The sequence below is a fragment of the Schistocerca gregaria genome, chromosome 3, assembly GCF_023897955.1.
Source record: "Schistocerca gregaria isolate iqSchGreg1 chromosome 3, iqSchGreg1.2, whole genome shotgun sequence".
Taxonomy (NCBI): Eukaryota; Metazoa; Arthropoda; class Insecta; order Orthoptera; family Acrididae; genus Schistocerca; species Schistocerca gregaria.
This window is the reverse complement of record NC_064922.1, coordinates 773,392,286-773,414,513: the sequence shown is the minus strand read 5'-3', so window position 1 is coordinate 773,414,513 and position 22,228 is coordinate 773,392,286. Positions and strand designations below refer to the sequence as shown.

At 43.3% G+C, this 22,228-nt stretch overlaps 1 protein-coding gene across 1 annotated transcript in view; it reads right to left on the bottom strand.

Moving 5' to 3' along the window:
• LOC126354136 (keratin, type I cytoskeletal 9-like) overlaps positions 1-22,228 on the bottom strand; it is a 115,924-nt gene that overhangs the window by 48,540 nt on the left and 45,156 nt on the right. Inside the window, exons 3-4 of the mRNA XM_050003533.1 lie at positions 7,433-7,666; positions 3,902-4,000 (exon numbers count right to left, since the gene is read on the bottom strand). Of these exons, the coding sequence (XP_049859490.1) occupies positions 3,902-4,000; positions 7,433-7,666 (333 nt within the window). The remainder of the gene's footprint in view (positions 1-3,901; positions 4,001-7,432; positions 7,667-22,228) is intronic.

The following is a 22,228-nucleotide window of genomic DNA, read 5'->3' as shown; positions in this document are numbered from 1 at the left end:
TTCGAAGGGATAAAGGTCCTGTGACAGGTGTCGCTGTGAAGAAAACGATTAGGAAGCTCGAAGCTATCGATTGTTTAGACGGTAATTGGTTGTGGGGTTAGCTGAAGTTGCAAGTCTACCGTGATCGTCTGACATCATTAGGGATGCTGAGAGACAATATCCGACGGCAATTTCCCACCGTACCTACTAACTTGCTGTACGGTGTTGTTCACAATATTGTCCATCGACTAACAGGTACTGGTGATGAATGACACCCAACATGTGAAGCATTTGTTACAAAGACTATCGTCTTTTCTAAAAATCGATTGTTGTGCTGATTACTGTTTTGCATCATATGAAGCGCCGTCTGTGGATCGTTTTGTTCACTTTTTGTTAGTTTCAATGAAACTGGATGTCATTCCAAGCGTGTGTGTCAATTCTTACCTCTCTACCTACGTTATTCCGTGAAAAATTGAATTTTCATATGTCAACGGACTTTTGGGTCACACAGTATTTCTTGTTGAGGTAGGCTAATTAGATTTGTAGTAACTAGGAAAATATTACATACCGAAGTCAGTGACGGCTTGTGACCGTGTACACGCAGTTATCTCACAAACGACTCTGGGGCATTTTTGCATGTACCATCAAACATTTTCTTAGCAATCAATAACTTCACCAGTTTAATTGTATGGATGATAGTAATATTTTCTTCAGACTGCTCTTGAAATCTAAAGTTTATAAAATGTTCACGAAATATTATAATGCGCACGAGACTGCTAAAAAGTAATCTACTTATTTCATCATTACGTCATTTTACAGGAGCAAATGCATGGGCTGTTCTTCCTCGTTGAAGCACGCGTGGCTGGCACTATTTTATTTTGGTGTTCTAAAAGTATGGCTCTTTTCTCAGCTGCAAAATATACTGTTTGGCAACAAAACGGTGCACCTCTGCTCTAGGGTGACTATCAAATTATACTTTCATCAGCCACTACAACGGTTACAGTGGCTGAGACACTGTGGATTGGTTCTTTCTGCATAATCTAGCACCATGTTCTTAAAGAACGAAAAAATTGTTGCCCTGAACACTATGACGTCCAAATCAATTCCCAGTTCTTTTCCACCTGCGCAAGTGTTCAATATGTAATGACATTGCAGCCAGACATATTTATCCTGCTATAAACCGAAAACTGCAACCAAAGAACAATTTTCTCCTTTCTCTTCCTCCTTCGATATGGGAGTCTGAAAGGATGGACGAATTACAACAATATACTTTCTTTCGTTATTTAATTTATATACTTCTGTACGGTGCTAGGAGAAGGTAACATAACTAACGCGGAAGAGAAGTGAGCAGGGGAAGAGACACTGCCGGTGCGTGAACGGGGCTGGAACAGAGCACTCTCCAGAAACTTTTCTGTATTAACCAACCTACTTTAAAATTTCGTCAATGGCGTCTGTCAGAGCAGGCACTACTCCTCTTATTATTTACAAGGAAGAGCAACTATATGTACTGCTGTTTCACCGATATATAGAAACAAGCAACAGGAAGCCATTCGTTTATGATATGTTAATACATCTACAATTGTACACAATATACAGACAGTACTAGAAGAAAACTTCATACCACTTTTATTCCACTATGTGTAAATTAGCAATAGATAGATTTTTTTACTGAAAATATAACTACATTTTAAAAATTATACAGACAGTAATAGAAGAAAATACGATACCACTGCGATTACGGATACGGAAGCAGACATATCTAAAATCACCATTTATAAATCGGCAAGTACTTTTTATGAATAGTAGTATGATACAGAATAAGCATATTGAAAACTACAGTAATTACTACAGCTAAGTATTATTAAATTAAGCAAAGCGTTTCGTTAGTACTGTACAGACTAACGCACGACGATATCTACATTTTCCTATGCGAAATACTGTACAGATTTTAACATATTATGCAGATCGTCGAAAGGAAATCGTATATAGACAAAGCAAATATCAGAAAAGGAAATTTTGTTAGCGTTTCTTCCCGCCGAGAGATATGTACAGTTTAGAAAGAGTCAAAGATCTCAATCTCTAACGGAACTATGCGTGATGAATCCAAAGCACGGCTTCAGTGTTAGCGCAGGCTGTACACCAAGCAGTTCTTAAGTTACCACGTTTTCTCTGATGACAAATATCTTCAGAAGGCGAGTGTTGAAGACTTTGCTAACCTTTGACATTTTGAACCTCCACACATTTGTGTGTTGCACCATTACCTTAGAAACAGAAGAAACCAAGTCTGTACTCACGTGATGGTTTTCTGACACATAGGAGAATATTTCTCATGGACTCCGTTATCCAGCTAATACGTTGTAGTAGTACTCCATTTTCATACTCGTCGAAACAAGTATTTCTTCCCTGATGTGTTGGCCGGGGAATGGATAGGTTACGTTCTTGAAGGTCGGAGGATGCAGTTACGGTGCACGCAGTTACATACAGCGTAGAATAAAGAAACTGTATTGTGCTTCGGTATGAAATCTATGACTGAGTAACGGATATATTACTATCCGAATGGTTATTACTAGTCCTTGCCCTCAGCGCTCTGGTTTGAAACATGAGTCGCAAAACTGATTTTTTATAGACAATCCCGATCGATTTGTAACCATTCAGTAGTAACGTATCATTAATGAATGCAGGTTTTATCACAGGTTTTCACTGATTGAGATTCTAAGGCTTTTAACATCCGTGTTAATCAGATGTGTGTATCAAGAATTAACGGTACCAATAGGGAATTATCATTTACAGATTACTATTATTCCCTGCTACAGTGGCGCGTAGCGTCATGTTGGCTCAAACTAGAATCTAAATATGACGGGGTAACACGCTATCACTGCAAGAACAAAATAACATACTCGTCGCTTATTGAGACCGATTGTTTTTTCTTTTTAAGCGTCTGGGAAAAGGACTCATAATAAAAGTTTTAATCACAATTATTGGCTACACACTCCAATATGTCTTCGTCTTCATTACCATTGAAAGTTTGTGATGTGTGTAAATAACCGCTTTCAAAAGACCTTAAGTTGGCAAAGTGCCGAATTCAATACACAAAACGAAACGAATCTACTAACCCATTGGGTACCGGATTGACACAAATGCTTCTAAAATCGATTAACGTCTGACGACAGGTTATCAATTACCAAAAGACGTCATTTCTGTAGGATTTTCAGCTATTTATACCTAGACTGTTTCAACACACTACTTTATTTTTAGAATTCCGTGTGCAATGGCCTATTTTTATGTTGTAACGAGGGACGAGTCTGGTAAGAAAATGATTACTGAGTTTTGATGTATACTTTGTATTTCCTCCCAAGCAGTCTTCTTCAGACGTCTACACGAAGTAGGATTCTTAAGATAATGTCCCAAAGCTTTTGAAACTTGAGGAGTGACATCACGGAAATCTACGAGCTGCTACACGAAAAAATCTGTATTTGCATAGTTTAGTTTTTGGCGGACATTACGTGACCCAAGTCAATACACTGTTTACCTAGAATGTTGAAAATAGATTGACGTCAGGAAATATAATTGCAGCTATACTGACATTTAACAGTTTTGCCAGATATTATTCAGGTAGAGACTTAAGAGAAAAAAGCAGCTTCTGGTGTTCCCATGGTGTCGTTACTGTATTCAAAGTCTTACGCAGACAGTTTGTTTCAAGGTTCAGCTGGAGCTTTACTAGGGCTAAGATAACGTAGGGCTGTAAAGTGACGACAATGTTCGTGAAAGAGAGGCACAGAGTCCACTTTAACCAGTGCTGCTGGTGCCACGTCTAGCGTCGCTCTGCACCACTCGCCATTAAGTACAGAGAGTGGGCCAAACCAGTGTGGCCAGTGCGAGAGAGTCCTCGCTGCTCGTTCAGTGAGTGGCGGCCGGTACTCACCCCAGAGCTGGAACCGAGCAGGCTGGGCACCAGCTGCAGGATGCTGCCAGAGTCGCTGCCGCCTCCCGCACTCGCCGACGCACCTGCGCCTGCGCTAGCCTGCAACACGCCGGGGCGAACCTACTGTACACCTACCATCGACACCACAACTACCCTTTTTCTGCGGTTTCGGCTACGTTCGCTTTCGATACACGTACAGTACACATCTCCTCGTCCCCCTCTCTGGATCCACCCCCCCTTTTCTCTCTGCCCAACTCATCCTCCTACCCATATCTCACCATCTCCTCCTCTCTCATCTCTCTGTCCATCATCTCCTCTCCCTCTCTCTTTGTCCATCTTCTTCTTCCCTTTTCCCTGTCTATCTCTTTCTCCAAATGTCACTATCCAATTCCTGCTGCCCTATCTTCTCCTGCAACCCTTCCCCTCACAGTACCCACCTTCTCCTCCCCAACCTTCCTTATTCATCATATCCTGTCCCTCTCCCTAACCATCTCCTCTTGCCCAACTGCACCTATCCATCTCCTTTTCTCCCTTCCTTACCCTTCTCCTCCCTATCACCTCCATCTCTCTCTCTCCCTTCCCTGTCCTTCTCCTCCCCCTCTCTATCCCCTCCATCCCTCTCTCCCCTGTACTTCCAATTCTGCCACTTCTTTTGTGTCCATTCCCTTCTGCTATCCACCTGACCCTTCCTCAGATGTGCCTGTACATATGTGTAGTCCCTGCAAAACAGGTCGACACTACCCCCACACACATCTGTCACAGAGGGAAGTCTACAAGTCAGGGGCTAGAAACCACCCTTTTGTCGCTGAAGTATAGGCACTCATGCAAAGGAGGCCGATATTACTACATCATAATATTCCTTTTGTGCAGGGCAGCAATTGTTTGCTTGAGCTATAAGGTTCTAGCTCCCCCAGTGCTAACTTTCGTGAAATGTGCTGTATGTGTGTCAGATTTGCTTGAAATTGATCCACAGGTTTAGGGAGGGGATGCTAGACATACATACACACAGGGTACTTTATACAGAGTGTCCCAGAAATGTTACAAGGATTTCGAAAGTTTGTAGAGATTGTCTTGAGGAACAAATCCAGGACCGTTTCCAGAAACTTAATGAAACAAAAGAGATATGTTTTTGAATTACAATCGTTATAAAATTATCAAGGTAAAAGAATGACAGTGAAATTTAAAAAAAAAACAGTCGAATCTCACCGATTCAGTAACAAACTACAACTTGTTCATGAAGAAACACTTTCGAATAGGTAATTAACTGCAGCTTTCTCCGCTCAAAGCAAGACAATATGAACAAGTATTTCATCCATGAGTATCGTATATTTCTGATGTTGTCTTTTCTTATTACATTAGGCGATTTCGTCGACATGTAACAATTTAATATGTACTCTAATGATCTGCACTAGACTTTCTAATGCACGAATATTTTTGTAAATATAATTACTTTCGCTTCAAAAGCGAATGTGTTAACGATTGTGGCAGTTTGTAGCTGAGATGTAGCGGCAGTTGTGGAAATGGTTTCTTCTTTGTTGGCAGGTAGTTTTATTGCTTTTAAAATTTCAGTATCACGACTGAGTGGTTTTCCCCTCAACTATAGTTGTACATCTGGTACGTTAAAGAATATACGTATTACACTCCGTAACAGTTTTCTATTTTCCACATTCACTGATTTGACTGGAAGTACAGTGAAGAAAACTTTCTATTGTTGAGTACATATTCGACGGCTTTCTCCAAAACGTTAGGTGTTTTGCTGTTTATTATCCTTTAAAAAAAAAAAAGAAAAGAAAAGAAAGAGCCGAATGTCTTGTGACGCACAGATTCATACCTCCCAGAGTCCTCACGAAACTAAAGAAAGACAAAAGTGGTGTAATTTAAAAGTTAGTGCCTATTTTTATGACACTACATGTGCTCCCTACATAAAAACTAAGTTAAAAGTCCATACAAACGTTAATTTTCGCATTCGGCCGATATTGTTTCGGAAGTGTAGCTTTTTTTTCCGCTTGGAGAGCTGTTGCTGCAGTGATAACAAAAGCGAGCAGGAATGTCGCGAGTGTGTGCATTGGACTGTGGTGCAGTTTAGAAGACGGCATGTAGAGTCCTGGTCATTAAAATTGCTACACCACGAAGATGACGTGCTACAGACGCGAAATTTAACCGACAGGAAGAAGATTCTGTGATATGCAAATGATTAGCTTTTCAGAGCATTCACACAAGGGACGCGCCAGTGGCGACACCTTCAACGTACTCACACGAGGAAAGTTTCCAACAGATTTCTCATACACAAAAAGCCGTTGACCTGCGTTGCCTGGTGAAGCGTTGTTGTGATGTCTCGTGTAAGGAAGAGAAATGCGTACCATCACGTTTCCAACTTTTATAAAGGTCGGATTTTAGTCTAAAGGGATTGCGGTTTATCGTATCGCGACATTGCTGCTCGCGTTGGTCGAGATCCAATGACTGTTAGCAGAATATGGAATAGGTGGGTTCAGGAGGGTAATATGGAACGCAGTGCTGGATCCCAACGGCCTAGTATCACTAGCAGTTGGGATGACAGGCATCTTATCCGCATGGCTGTAACGGATCGTGCAGCCACGTCTCGATCCCTGAGTCAACAGATGGGGACGTTTGCAAGACAACAACCATCTGCACGAACAGTTGGAAGACGTTTGCAGCAGCACGGACTATCAGCTCGGAGACCATGGCTGCGGTTACCCTTGACGCTGCATCACAGAGAGGAGCGCCCAAGATGGTGTACTCAACGACGAACCTGGGTGCACGAATGACAAAACGTCATTTTTTCAGATGAATCCAGATTCTGTTTACAGCATCATGATGGTCGCATCCGTGTTTAGCGACATCGCGGTGAAAGCTCATTAGAAGCGTGTGTTCGTCGTCGCCATACTGACGTATCACCCGGCGTGGTGGTATAGGGTGCCAGTGGTTACATGTCTCTGTCACCTCTTGTTCGCATTGATGGCACTTTGAACAGTGGACGCTACATTTCAGATGTGTTACGACCCGTGGCTCTACCCTTCATTCGATCCCTGCGAAACCCTACATTTCAGCAGGATAATGCACGACCGCACGTTGCAGCTCCTGTAAGGGCCTTTCTGGATACAGAAGATGTTCGATTGCTCCCCTGGTCAGCACATTCTCTAGATCTCTCACCAATTGAAAACTTCTGGTCAATAGTGGCCGAGCAACTGGCTCGTCACAATTCGCCAGTCACTACTCTTGATGAACTGTCGTATCGTGTTGAAGATGCATGGGCAGCTGTACCTGTACACGCCATCCAAGCTCTGTTTGACTCAATACCTAGGCGTACATGGCCGTTATTACGGCCATAAGTGGTTGTTCTGGGTACTGATTTCTCAGGATCTAAGCACCCAAATTGCGTGAAAATGTAATCACATGTCAGTTCTAGTATAATATATTTGTCCAATGAATACCCATTTATGATCTGAATTTCTTCTTGGTGTAGCAATTGTAATGGCCAGTAGTGTAGTTGGAATGTGGAGTCAGCCATACCTGGCCGCCGCCGCCGCCCAGCAGCCCGCTGAGCAGGTCCACGGCTCGCTTGTCGCGCTGCATCAGCTCGCCGATGTGCCGCACGTCGCGCAGCGTCTTCTCGCGGTCTCCGCGGTCCTCCCGCAGCCTCTGCACCGCCTCACGCAGGATGTCGTCCTCGAACTGCTGCTCCATGCGCACCGCGCGGGCCGCCGCGCGCGCCAGCGACGCCCGTGCGATGTCCGACTCAAGGCTCTGCAACAAGGTCGTCAGTGTTGGCATTATTGACACTTGCTGGTCGTGTCCCCTCAAAGCACTGCAATATCTATAACCGAATTATTTGTGAGATATCAGTAAATATTAAAAAAGTGGATCTCTCGAAGTAAGATCTTTTGAAGTAAGCACGCGACGCTCAATGCTGTGTACCACGGAACGCGGTTACAGACTTGTTACCCTCCGTAATGCTTTTATTCATCCTATAACGACAGGACAATGGTTCTTTTATAAAATTTCGTCTTAATGCCATAAGTGAGCATTAATGGACGAATCATGGTTTTCCACATAAAATCTACGTCAGTCTTATAATGCCCCAAAACGGCGACACACGCCATTTCCTGTAAATAAAAAGGACTATGCAACATAGAGTATCTTGTTTCAAGAAATTCGTAGCCGGTTGCTGTGACAGACGCCCAGTATATAAGGGAAACAATTTTATTTTAAACTGGATATATGTATGATTGTATGTAAGTAGGCCTATGTTTGTTGCATGACTCCTCCTAGAACACTGAACCGATCTCAACCTAACTTGGTATATACAGGGTGTCCCAGCTATCTTTTCCACCCAAAATATCTCTGGAACAATAACAGCTATTGGATAACGACTTACACCGGTATCAATGTAGGGCTGGGGCCCATGGATTTACATTATTAGAAACATTCTTAAACAAAAGCATTTGTGTTTTCAACACAAACTTATGTTTTTTAAATGTATCTCCTATTTTTTTTCTTCAGCAGCCCATAGCATGACAAAGCACATACACAATGGCGTTGATTGTATCGCCATATTCCCATTACATTCCGAGATATTGATACGCGAAGTTGACGCTTGAAACACCCGACATGGGCTGCTAGCGCACGTCCTGAGGCTCAGGCGTGAACCCCATACTGCCCGTAATCGCGATGTGATTGACAAGTAAGTGTCCCTCTTGATAAGTATGGAGATGTGCTTGCACATGTCAATCACATCGCGATTACGGGCATTATGGGGTTCACGTCTGAGCCTCAGGACGTGCGCTAGCAGCCCATGTCGGGTGTTTCAAGCGTCAACTTCGCGTCTCAATATCTCGGGATGTAATGGGAATATGGAGATGGAATCAACGGCATTGTGTATGTGCTTTGTCATGCTATGGATTGCTGGAGGAAAAATATAAGAGGTCCATTTACAAAAACATAAGTTTGTGTTAAAAAGACAAATGCTTTCATTTTAGAATGTTTCCAAATATGTAAATTCATGGGCCCCAGCCCTACATTGATACCGGTGAAAGTCGTTTTCCAATAGCTGTTGTTCCAGAGATATTTTGGGTGGACAAGATAGCTGGGACACCCTGTATATCATTTGCTGTCTGGAAAGAATCGCTGTCGGAGGGAAATCACCTACTTATCGAAGAGAACTCGGCGTGGGGATGAAAAACCAGTGCAGTCCACGACGCGCGAATTCCCTTAATTTATTCATTCAACATTTGAGAATGAAAGTGCTTATCGACTTACAACATATTTTAGAAATTATTTTAAATCTTTATGAAACTTCCCTCCTTGACAACCCTCACACAATGAAGCGAAGGAAAAGTTTATCGCTCTATATATTTCCGCTGCTCATGCAGTAAAACTATTGCATGAGGCGTGACGTTTTAATTTATTACTTATTTACTATTAACTGTATTTGTAACACATTTTTGAAAATATCATATATAAAGTTTTGTATAATTGTACGATACATATTCCAGGAGATATAACGTCATAAATGCGTGAAATAATGCCAAATGACTTTTAAATTTGTTACTTCGTTACTACTAACTCTTCTCAGAACATATTTCGCAGACTCTAGCCGCATATACAGTACGTGATAGAAAGTGTCCGGACAACCCCAAAAACATACGTTTTTCATATTATGTGCATTGTGCTGCCACCTTCTGCCAGGTACTCCATATCAGCGAACCCAGTAGTCATTAAACATCATGACAGAGCAGAATGGGGCGCTCTGCGGAACTCACGGATTTCGAACGTAGTCAGGTGATTGGGTGTCACTTATGTAATACGTCTGTACGCGAGATTTCCCCACACCTAAACATTTCTAGGTCCACTGCTTCCGATGTGATAGTCAAGTCAAAGCGTGAAGTGACACTTAAGCACAAAAGCGTACAGGCCGACCTCGTCTGTTGACTGACAGAGACCGCCGACATTTGAAGAGGGTCGTAATGTGTAATAGGCAGACATCTATCCGGGCCATCACACAGGAATTCCACATAGCGTCAGGTTCCACTGCAAGTACTGTGACAGTTAGGTGGGAGATAAGAAAACTTGGATTTCATGGTCGAGCGGCTGCTCAAAAGCCACACATCACGACGGTAAATGCCAAGCGACGCCTCGCTTGGTGCACTGAGCGTAAACATTGGACGACTGAACAGTGTAAAAGCTTTGTGTGGAGTGACGAATCGCGGTACACAATGTGCCGATCTGGTGGCAGGGTGTAAGAATGGCTTAATGCCCGGTGAACATCATCTGCCAGGGTGAGTAGTGCCAACAGTAAAATCTCTAGGGAATTTCGGTATGCATTTTCGTTTTCACCCAAACACAGGGAGCGAAATGTTGGCTACAAATTGTAAAGAAACCAAATTACTTTTGTAAGAGTCAAAGGACAGAAGGGAAGCAGTAGAGGAGAAATGGGCGAGGCAGAGTTGTAGCTAGTCCCCAATGTCATTCAGTCTGTACGTTGTGGAAACCATGGAGATATTAGGAAAGGGGTTAAAGTTCAGTGGGAAGAAATAAAAACTTTATGGTTTGCCGATGTCATTGTAATTCCGTCAGAAAGGGCAAAGGACTAAGATAAACAGTTGAATGGAATATATGGTGTCTTGAAAAGAAGCCACACGGTGAATATCGATAAAAGTAAAAGAAAGACAAATGTTGTTGAATTAATTACACGGTGCTGAGTGAATTAGAGTAGAAAATGGTACACTAAAACTAGAAGACGAGATTTGTTATTTGGGCAAGAGAATAGATGATAATGGTAGAAGTATAGAGCCATAGTCCGCAAATGACCGACCGCGGTCCAGGTCAGGACTGAAAGGTCAAAACATGGACCGCCAAAAATAATTATTCAAATACGTTATTTAACAAATATTCTTCTGTACATAGCAATACATCTCAGAGCCACTCTCATCGATTTTTATAGTATTTTACAAGTAATTGCATGACTTATTTAAGTTCTTCTTTCCGCCGCAAGATGGATATCTTTGAAAAAGGCAATGAAGGCAAGAAATTTATTCACTTTCCAATAATTCTTCAATATGAAAACAGTTCTGTGATAGATATTGCAGTATTTTCAAATTTTATGTCAGACCTTAGGAAGGACTTTAGAGCAACATTTCAAGAATTCGCAGAGAAAGAAAAGTTTTCAAGAGTCCTAAAATCGTCTTTTGAATTTTTCCATCGGCAGAAGGGACTGATGTGGCTGTGAGGTTGTTCCGCCTTTCAAAGCCTTCACCCCAAATGGATATCACGGACTTGCAGGAAGGCATTTATTTCCAAACGTATAAAACTGTATCCGTACTAGAATTTAGTAGTAAACATATCCGAGAAAAATATAAAAATCGCGAAAAATAGTCATATACGCCGCTACCATGTTTGCCACCACATATATTTGAAGATGAATTTTTCGAAGAACCAAATCGTTCAAGATTAACGGCCACACATCTTATGGACACTATTCACAAGAGTTTCTCCCCGCCAGAATCTAACTTTAAAAAACTGGCTCAGAAACGCAAATGTAATTTCTCCTAATGATTTTTAATACAGTTATGCCTATCTATCGTAATCCATTTTTTTAGCGAAAATTAAAATAAATGTTAGTAACGGCTATGAATGTTCTTGTAATTTTTTTTAAATTTGGTCTACCTCCATTAAAATTTTCACTTGTTTCCAAGCCCCGCCCAAACTATGAATACTCAATAGCAAGAAAAGCATATCTTATAAAGAGACATTTATAAACACTAAACATAAATTCAAATGTTATGAAGCCTACTCTGAAGAGTTGAGCGTAGCCAGGCACAGAATCGAAACGAGGACTATAAACGGTTTGGAAGTTAAGAAAATAGAAGTTTCTGTAATTTGGTACAACAGGAGAATGTAGAAGATTAGAGACGTATCGGATAACTGCTGAGGAGATAATAGAATTTGGGAGATAATATATAGCACAATATAAGGCACCAACGAAGCGTCAATATGGTAATAGAGGAAAGCATATGTGGGTGTGGCCAGGGGACGGGGTTGGGGGAGGGGGGGGGGTGGAGGGGATTAAAGTTGTAGTGGAAGACCAAGAGTCGACTACAGTCAGCAGGTTCTAGTTCAGTGGATTCTAGTTCAGGAGGTTTCAGTAGTTGAGCAGAAAGGAAATTAAACTTCCTGGCAGATTGAAACTGTGTGCCGGACCGAGACTCGAACTCGGGACCTTTGCCTTTCGCGGGCAAGTGCTCTACCAACTGAGCTACCCAAGCACGACTCACGCCCCGTCCTCACAGCTTTATATCTGCCGTTGGAATTCGATTACTCGATAAATAGTACAATTCTCAAGGCTGTCAATTCAACTAAGTACCTCGGTGTAAAAATTACCAACAACTTCAGTTGGAAAGACCATATAGATAATATTGAGGGGAAGGCAAGCCAAAGGTTGCCTTTCATCGGCAGGACACTTAGAAGATGCAACAAGTCCACTAAAGAGACAGTTTACATTACACTCGTTCGTCCTCTGTTAGAATATTGCTCCGCGGTGTGGGATACTTACCAGGTGGGATTGACGGAGGACATCGAAAGGGTGCAAAAAAGGGCAGCTCGTTTTGTATTATCACGTAATAGGGGAGAGAGTGTTGCAGATATGATACGCGAGTTGGGATGGAAGTCATTACAGCAAAGACGTTTTTCGTCGCGGCGAGACCATTTTACGAAATTTCAGTCACCAACTTTCTCTTACGAATGCGAAAATATTTTGTTGAGCCCAACCTACATAGGTAGGAATGATCATCAAAATAAAATAAGAGAAATCAGAGCTCGCACAGAAAGGTTTAGGTGTTCGTTTTTCCCGCGCGCTATTCGGGGGTGGAGTGGTAGGGAGATAGTATGATTGTGGTTCGATGAACCCTCTGCCACGCACTTAAATGTGAATTGCAGAGTAATCATGTAGATGTAAATGTACCTCGTCTCCTACCTTCCAAACTTAACAGAAGCTCTCCTGCGAACCTTGCAGAACTAGCACTCCTGAAAGAAAGGGTATTGCGGAGACATGGCTTAGCCACAGCCTGGGGGATGTTTCCAGAATGAGATTTTCACTCTGCAGCGGAGTGTGCATTGATATGAAACTTCCTGGCAGATTAAAACTGTGTGCCGGACCGAGACTCCAACTCGGGGCAGAAGTAAAGGTGTGAGGACGGGGCGTGAGTCGTGCTTGGGTAGCTCAGTTGGTAGAGCACTTGCCCGCGAACGGCAGAGGTCCCGAGTTCGAGTCTCTGTCCGGCACACAGTTTTAATCGGCCAGGAAGTTTCATATCAGAGCACACTACGCTGCAGAGTGAAAATGTCGTTCCAGAAACGAAATGGCTTGCAAAAAGGCACACTTGCTTGGAGTGTTGCATCAACCAGAAATCGGACTGAAGACCACAACAACAACAACAAAATTCTTCGCCTCTGCATGTAGAGCACAGAATGCGAGACCAGTACCAGGGTGACCTGGTGCGGGCAGCGGCATGGTACCGCGGCGCGCCGTCTAGTGTTACGTCAGAGGCCGCTTTCACTGCCTGGGCGGTCGTTTGGCCCGGCCTCCACGCCCGTGCAACCCACGGCCTTCCTGCGGCCTTCCAGAAGACGTGTTCACACAGAGTGTAGCAGCAGCCTCCACTGACGCATCTCGACGCGCTCCGAATGCTCACTCGTGCACACAGACACACACACACACACACACACACACACACACACACACACATGAAATAACGCAGAACTACGAGACCTTGGACGCTAACACATGCGTTTGTAATGAAGCGACAGCAAACCTTAACAATGAAGAATATACACTATCTGATCAAAGGTACCTGTACACCCACAGGTAATGTGGCATTGACCACTAGATGTCACGAATGAGGATCCGCCAGAATAAAAGTATGCAAGGAATATTGTAAAGCCACTACAGAAGCAGTAACAACAGAGTGGGGCTGCCACGAGAGTTCAGTGACTTCGAACGAGGACTAGCAATTCGATATCACCTGTGTAATCAATCCATGGAGGACATTTAATCGCTTCTGAAGTTGCTTAAGTCCACTACTGGCTGCACGATTCTGAAGTGGAAACGCGAAGGGCTGGCCACAGCGAAACCAAAGTCAGGCAGACTTCATACAGTGGCCCATGGAGCACTGTGGAGAGATCTTCTCCGCTCAGGGAGTGGGTGTTGTGTTGTCCTTGTCATCATTATTTCATCCCCATCACGCAAGTGGATGTGTGTGATGTCCTTAGATCAGTTAGGTTTAAGTAGTTCTAAGTTCTAGGGGACTCATGACCTCAGATCTTAAGTCCCATAGTGCCAGAGCCATTTGATTTTTTTAAGTCTGCCCACACGGCATTTCCATTTCCAACGAAAGGAATCACTTATAATTGCAAACTACTACCTGCATAACAGCTAACACAGTGACTGTGCGAACATACTTAAGAGAATAGGCTACAACGATGAGCATTTGTTCATAAGCCACAGACTTTTGTAAGAATTGCTAAGCGACTGGACAGTGGAAACGAGTGTTTTAGAGTAATAAAATAACGGTATAAACTGGGGAAAACGATAGACGGAATCTCGCTTTCCCGAATGCCTGGAGAACGTTATCTGTTATCATGTGCAGTGACAATAGTGAAGTACGAAGGAGGTGGTATTAAAGTATGGGGTTTTTTAGTGGCTAGTGTGTGATCCCATTTCTGTGCTTAAGAAAATGCTTAAAGTGGAAAGGTATGAATACCTTTCAAAGAACTGTGTACTGCGTACAGTAGAGCAACATTAGAAGACGTTGTTTATGTCAACACGACAGTGCATCCAGGTATGAAGCAGCGTCTCCGAGGCAACAGTTTGTAGGCAACAACATTCCTGAACTGGACTAGAGTCCCCAGAGTCCAGATCAGAACCCAATGGAACACATTCGGGATGACTTATAACGAGGACTTCGATCCAAACTCTAGCGTCCAACATCAGTACCTTCTCTGATCTCAGCCCTTGAGGGAGAATGCGCTGCCATTCCTCCACAGACATTGAGTCACTTCAATGAAAGTGCTGCCAGCAGAGTTCAAGCTATCATAAAGGCGGAAGGTGGACAAAACCCACTTTCATGTCTATTACTACGTCTCAGGATACTTTTGATCATATAATGCATGTAAGCGTGAAAAGGTTCTAAATCCTGCACGGGTTCACACAAGTTTCTGATTCAATTGATTAATCACCAGAGAGTGAGATTGTGCCAAGATTTTGTCAATTATATTCATTCACTTGATAAACTGTTTATTCCTGGTTTCAGAGTTCGCCTCCCACAGTAACTGACAAATTATGATGCCGGTGTTTATTGGCCCCTGAAGGCAATGTAGCAAGTGAGACCTCATCACAGCATAAATTCTCAGTGCCTTTCAGTCTGTACGACAAACGTATCAATTACGTGATTCAGACCGCCCAATACGCCTTATAGCGTCATCCTCCTGCCCGCTATCATCTCATTGCTGAAGTCAAGGATAACGTGTCAGTGAGAAGTTGAGCGGCTGGAGGCGGTAAAAAATATCGAGGTCTATCAAACCGACGACACTGGCCTGGTAAAGTTCATTCGAACCACAGTGACGTCAGGAAGTGATTGCCCACCGGTTTGATGATTCACCAATATGTGAAGCCTGTTCAACACCACATTTGGTACAACATATTTTAAACACATGTGTTTCATTTGATGACAGAAGTGCAAACTTCTGCTTGGCTGGAGATCTCTTCACTACGTTGAGTGACAACGGCAACTGCGTAACACGCATTTCATAATACACTGACATGTTACACCCCCTACATAAATTATTTAGGGAAAGGATTCAGCGAGCTTTGAGTAGATGGATAGACCTCTGCTTTTATTATTATTATTATTATTATTAAGTAGTCAGTTTTCTATACACACACTAATCAGCGACATTAATGTGTCCACCGCGTATGTTCGAAGACAAAGTTCTATTACCATTCACAGACATTAAGTGACATCACTGGCGTGTCCGGAGGACACAGTCAACATTGCAGTCGTTGCAATGTGTAAATGTAGCGATTTTATGACTTACAAAAGGGTATTACTTCGGACCAAAGTTGGAAGCAATTCAGGAACCTTGCGCATGCCGCCTCTGTTTAAGTATACCGTGCATGGCAAAACAGCGCTGTTCAAAACCCGCACCGAGGCAATTGTGCTGTACTACAGGGTGAAAGCCGGCTGCGGAGATGTGAACGGGCAACTGACTGACCACATAAACCAAAGGACTATCAACACTGTCTCCTCAAGGATAGTTCAGCGAACGTTACTGCATATGTGCCTCAGCACCCACGGTGACTGCTGTTCATCTGCGGTGATGACTGCAATTTCACTCCAGTACCGCAACTACACGTCCACTAGGTGGCGAAAGGTTGCCTTTGCAGATGAATCGCGTTTTATGATCCATACGGCAAATTGCCGTTGAAGTATACGGCGTGAAAAAGCAAACACTCTGTGTACGTTATGGCCTGGGGAATTTTTTCGGCCAGCCGGGGCGGGGGGGGGGGGGGGGGGGGCGAGCGGTTCTAGGTGCTACAGTCTGGAGCCGCGCGACCGCTACGGTCGCAGGTTCGAATCCTGCTAAGGCATGGATGTGTGTGATGACCTTAGGTTAGTTAGATTTAAGTAGTTCTAAGTTCTAGGGGACTGATGACTACAGAAGTTAAGTCCCCATAGTGCTCAGAGCCATTTGAATTTGAATTTTTTCGTGGGATTTCCTTTCTTATTTCTTCATTCCGGAAGACACAATGTATTAAAACAAGTACACTGCTATCCTTGCGGGCAACGTTAACACAGCTCGAGGTTTAAAATACGTGGTTCACAGAGGAGGATCGCGGGTTTACCATACTTTTCTGGCCACCAAACTCTCCGGGTTTCAACGCAATCGAGAATCTGTGGGGCCACCTCTATCGGGGTGTTTGCGCCATTGAGCCTCAACCGAGAAATCTAGCAAAGCTGGTCGTGGCGCTGTCGTCGGCATGGCTCCACATCCCTGTCGGTACCCCCAGACCTCAATGACTCTTCCTGCATGTCCGAGCAGATAAAGGTAGTGATTCTCTTACAGGTTGTCACATTAATGTGACTGGACAGAGCCTGTATCTCGTGCGGTAGCGTTCTCGCTTCCCGCACCCGGGTTCCCGGGTTCGGTTCCCGGCGGGTTCATGGATTTTCTCTGCCTCGTGATGGCTGGGTGTTGTGTGATGTCCTTAGGTTAGTTAGGTTTAAGTAGTTCTAAGTTCTAGGGGGCTGATGACCTAAGATGTTAAGTCCCATAGTGCTAAGAGCCATTTGAACCATTTTTTTTTTTTTTTTTTTTTTTGACTGGGCAGAGTATCAAATGCAATGTGGCACTTAGACAGTTTTAAAAAAACTATTGGAAGATTTCAATACATATGAACCACATATATGTGTTCACATAGCCATTTCGCTTGTGAGAATCGATCTTTCAGATCACGAGATTTGTATGTCGACGTCTAGTAATGGCGTTGTTGAACGTGCTGATTAAAGTTATAAAGGAAACATATTATAGATTAATATTGGAAAATAAATATAAGCGTTCTCGCTTCCCGCGCCCGGGTTCCCGGGTTCGATTCCCGGCGGGGTCAGGGGCTTTCTCTGCCTCGTGATGCCTGGGTGTTGTGTGATCCCCCTAGGTTAGTTAGGTTTAAGTAGTTCTAGGGGACTGATGACCACAGAAGTTAAGTCCCAGAGTGCTCAGAGCCATATTGAACCTGACGCCCCCACGCATGCCCTGTGATCCCATCCCTTCTGCTTGTCAGCTTTTCCCATATATTACTTTCCTCGACGATTCTGCGGAGGACCTCGTCTTTCTTATCAGCCCCCTGATTTTCAAAATTTTCCTATAGCACCACATTCAAATACTTCATTTCTCTTGTGCTCGAGTTTTTCTACTGTCTATGATTCACTACCATACAATACTGTGCTCCAAGCGTACGTTCACAGAAATTTCTTCCTCAAATTTAGGCCTATGTTTGATAGTTCAGACGCACATAATTATAGACCTATAGCGTTGAGCTACCCAAGCACGACTCACGGCCCATCCTCAGAGCTTGGTAGAGCACCTGCCCGCCAAAGGCAAAGGTCTCGAGTTCGAGTCTCGGTCGGGCACACAGTTTTAATCTGCCAGGAAGTTTCACGTCAGCGCACACTCGGCTGCAGAGTGAAAATCTCATTCTGAAACTAATGGGACATGTTTCATACTCAATAATTATAATATTTTTGGAAAATGAAACTCTCCTCAATAAAAACCAAAATGGATTCCGCAAACAGAGATCCTGCCAAACGACGCTCAGGATGATTCCGTGTCCCTTGACTTGAGGAAGCATCGGACGCCCTTTAAGTCTGTTCGCAGATGATGCGGTTGTCTATAACAAAGTAGCAACGCCAGAAGGAAGTAACTGTTTGCAGAATGATTTCCAGAGAATGATAAATGGTGTAGGCTCTAGCAGTTGACCCTAAACGTAAATAAATGTAACATATTGCGCATGCGTAGGAAAAAGAAAATCCACCACGGTACAGCTACACTGTTGATGAAAAACCGATGGAAACAGAATCTACCATAAAATATCTAGGAGTAACTATCCACACAGACCTTAGGTGGAATGACCACTTAAAAGCAAATGGTGGGAAAAGCAGATGCCAGACTCACATTAATAGGATAATCTTAAGGAAATACAACTCATCCACGAAGGAAGCGACTTATAATGCGCTTGTTCGACCGATTCTTGAGTACTGTTCATCTATCTGGGGTCCCTGCCGGTTAGAACTGATAGAAGAGATTGAACAAATCCAATGAAGAGCGGCATGTTTCGTCACTGGATCATTTAGCCGGAACGAGAGCGTTACGGAGATACTGAGAAACTCCACTAGCAGACGTTACAAAAGCGGTGTTTTACATAATGGAGAGATTTACTGCTCAAATTTCGAAAGAACATTTTCCGTGAAGAATCGGACAACGTATTACATCCCCCGACATACGTTGCGCGTAATGACCGCGAGGAGAAAGGAGTTTGCTGAAACTGCGAACTTTTTTAATATTACATATTTTAGTTGTTCTACTGTAATTGAACCTGTGATAAGCATTAATTATCCAGTCTTACACGGCGTCTGTATCGTCTAAATACTGAAAGTTACTGAAAATGTAATCGGTACATAGAACCAAGCACTGAAATGTTAGTATAACCAGAGAGTGACTTCATAGGTAACACGACGAACAGACTGCAGTGAGGTTTCGTTTCGAATTTCGCTTTTTATTTGCGGTTTGCTGGGTTGTGGAGATTGCACAGCAGAGAAATGCGTTGTCACGAAAAAGGGGAAATAGGGTGACATAATTCTGTTGCGGAATTCCTTTCTACTTACGAGAACACGACGTAGTAGCCTTACTTTTTTCTCGGCGTTATGCACATACTCAATCCCATTACTGTACTGAACGAATATGCGAGTTCACTATTTAGCAATCAGTTGGTTGCATGAGTCAGCGTCCTGTGTTAGTAGTATGGTCTCGGATGCAAACCTGATGATACAAGTGTAAGTACATAGAAATGAATACTAATTTTACAATTAGACAGAGTTTTAATTACGTTTTCTCGATGTCTTTCCTGCTACGAAAAAATATATGTTTCAATATTAGTAGATGACGAAGGAGCACAAAGATAAATAATTACAGTGCAGTTTTCCATTGGCGGCGTGTTAAAAGGGCTGAATACATTAACAAGTATTTTTTGAATTACTCCACACCAACTGTCCTGACAATAATTCGGTTGCGTTGTTAACGCAGTACTTTACTCTGTAGCAGGCTGGACAGTGTTTAGATTATTGTTTTTATCGGAACAAGGATCAACAGTAAGTATGACAGCATATCATGTGTTGCAACTGTCAAAACTGTAAAATTATAATTTGTGAAACTACTGCAAAACGCTAACGTGATGATATCTTTTAATCATGTTATTGTTCATTGTCATCACGGTTTCATAGTTTTGATAGCAACGATATATTAGTGAGACGAACTATCGAACAACCACGGTAGTCCATGCCATCTGCTAACAAAGTAAGTTTAATTGTAAAATGGCCCCTATAAACATTTCAGAGGCAGTATTGGAGAGTTCCTGCCTTTAACACAGATTTCTCCCGCAGTTTCAGGTCCTCTGAACCACACACACAGACAATAATTTCTGAAGAGAGAATGTAAAATATTGCAAAATCTTGAAATTCGTAGAAAAGATGTAAGTAAAAGGGGAAGATTGGTAATACAAAATTACTACAATAACCAAAACAGAACAATATCTAATGATAAGTGATCCAATTGAAACTGAAATAGCGCTGAAGCTTGAGCTCGGCAAACGCGCAACTCGACGTGGACTACGCCTGACATTGAGAATTCAGAGATGCGTGAAGGCCACGCATGCTGGAGTCGGAGAATCTAAACGCCGATGTACTGAATCAAGTAGAACCGGATGCGTTCCTTGGGAACATCACGGCACGCCGTCTGCGTGAGAATCCACAAAGCACCTAACGTGCATGTCACACATCTTGACGAACCCTCCGCCACACACCGTCAGGTGGCTTGCGAAGTATGGATGTAGATGTAGATGTACGAGGTCCATTCAAGTTCTAAGGCCTCCAATTTTTTTTCTAATTAACTACTCACCCGAAATCGATGAAACTGGCGTTACTTCTCGACGTAATCGCCCTGCAGACGTACACATTTTTCACAACGCTCACGCCTTGATTCCATGGCAGCGGCGAAGGCTTCTTTAGGAGTTTGTTTTGACAACTGGGAAATCGCTGAGGCAATAGCAGCACGGCTGGTGAATGTGCGGCCACGGAGAGTGTCTTTCATTGTCGGAAAAAGCCAAAAGTCACTGGGAGCCAGGTTAGGTGAGTAGGGAGCATGAGGAATCACTTCAAAGTTGTTATCACGAAGAAACTGTTGCGTAACGTTAGTTCGATTTGCGGGTGCGTTTCCTTGGTGAAACAGCACACACGCAGCCCTTCCCGGACGTTTTTGTTGCAGTGCAGGAAGGAATTTGTTCTTCAAAACATTTTCGTAGGATGCACCTGTTACCGTAGTGCCCTTTGGAACGGAATGGGTAAGGATTACGCCCTCGCTGTCCCAGAACATGGACACCATCATTTTTTCAGCACTGGCGGTTAACCGAAATTTTTTTGATGGCGGTGAAATTGTGTGCTTCCATTGAGCTAACTGGCGCTTTGTTTCTGGATTGAGAAATGGCATCCACGTCTCATCCATTGTCACAACCGACGAAAAGGAAGTCCCCATTCATGCTGTCGTTGCGCGTCAACATTGCTTGACAACATGCCACACGGGCAGCGATGTGGACGTCCGTCAGCATTCGTGGCACCCACCTGGATGACACTTTTCGCATTTTCAGGTCGTCATGCAGGATTTTGTGCACAGAACCCAAAGAAATGCTAACTCTGGAGGCGATCTGTTCAACTGTCATTCGGCAATCCCCCAAAACAATTCTCTCCACTTTCTCGATCATGTCGTCAGACCGGCTTGTGCGAGTCCGAGTTTGTTTCTGTTTGTTGTCACACGATGTTCTGCCTTCATTAAACTGTCGCACACACGAACGCACTTTCGACACATCCATAACTGCATCACCACATGTCTCCTTCAACTGCCGATGAATTTCAATTGGTTTCACACTAAGCAAATTCAGAAAACGAATGATTGCACGCTGTTCAAGTAAGGAAAACGTCACCATTTTAAGTATTTAAAATAGTTCTCATTCTCGCCGCTGGCGGTAAAATTCCATCTGCCGTACGGTGCTGCCATCTCTGGGACGTATTGACAATGAACGCGGCTTCATTTTAAAACAATGCACATGTTTCTATCTCTTTCCAGTCCGGAGAAAAAAATCGGAGGCCTTAGAACTTGAATGCACCTTGTAGACCGTGTACCGAAGATATGTCAGATGTACCTGTCAGCCAGCGGCGAGTGGAAACTGTTTCTGTTTAAAGGAGAGTTGCATATTCGACGCCCCATATCCACGCTCACTGAACTGTAGAGTTTCTTGAAACTCCCTAAAGAAACGTTTATGGTTGATATGGTGCTCGATGTAGTGTAGTTGATATGGCGTGCTACATTCAGTGGTGCATCAAGCTGTTGTAACAGGCTGCCAGACATGTCGTCACCACTATAGTGTTGTAGCAGTTATGCGTGCATTTTATAAGCATGCTGTACAATTACATTCTCGGATCTAAGTTATCC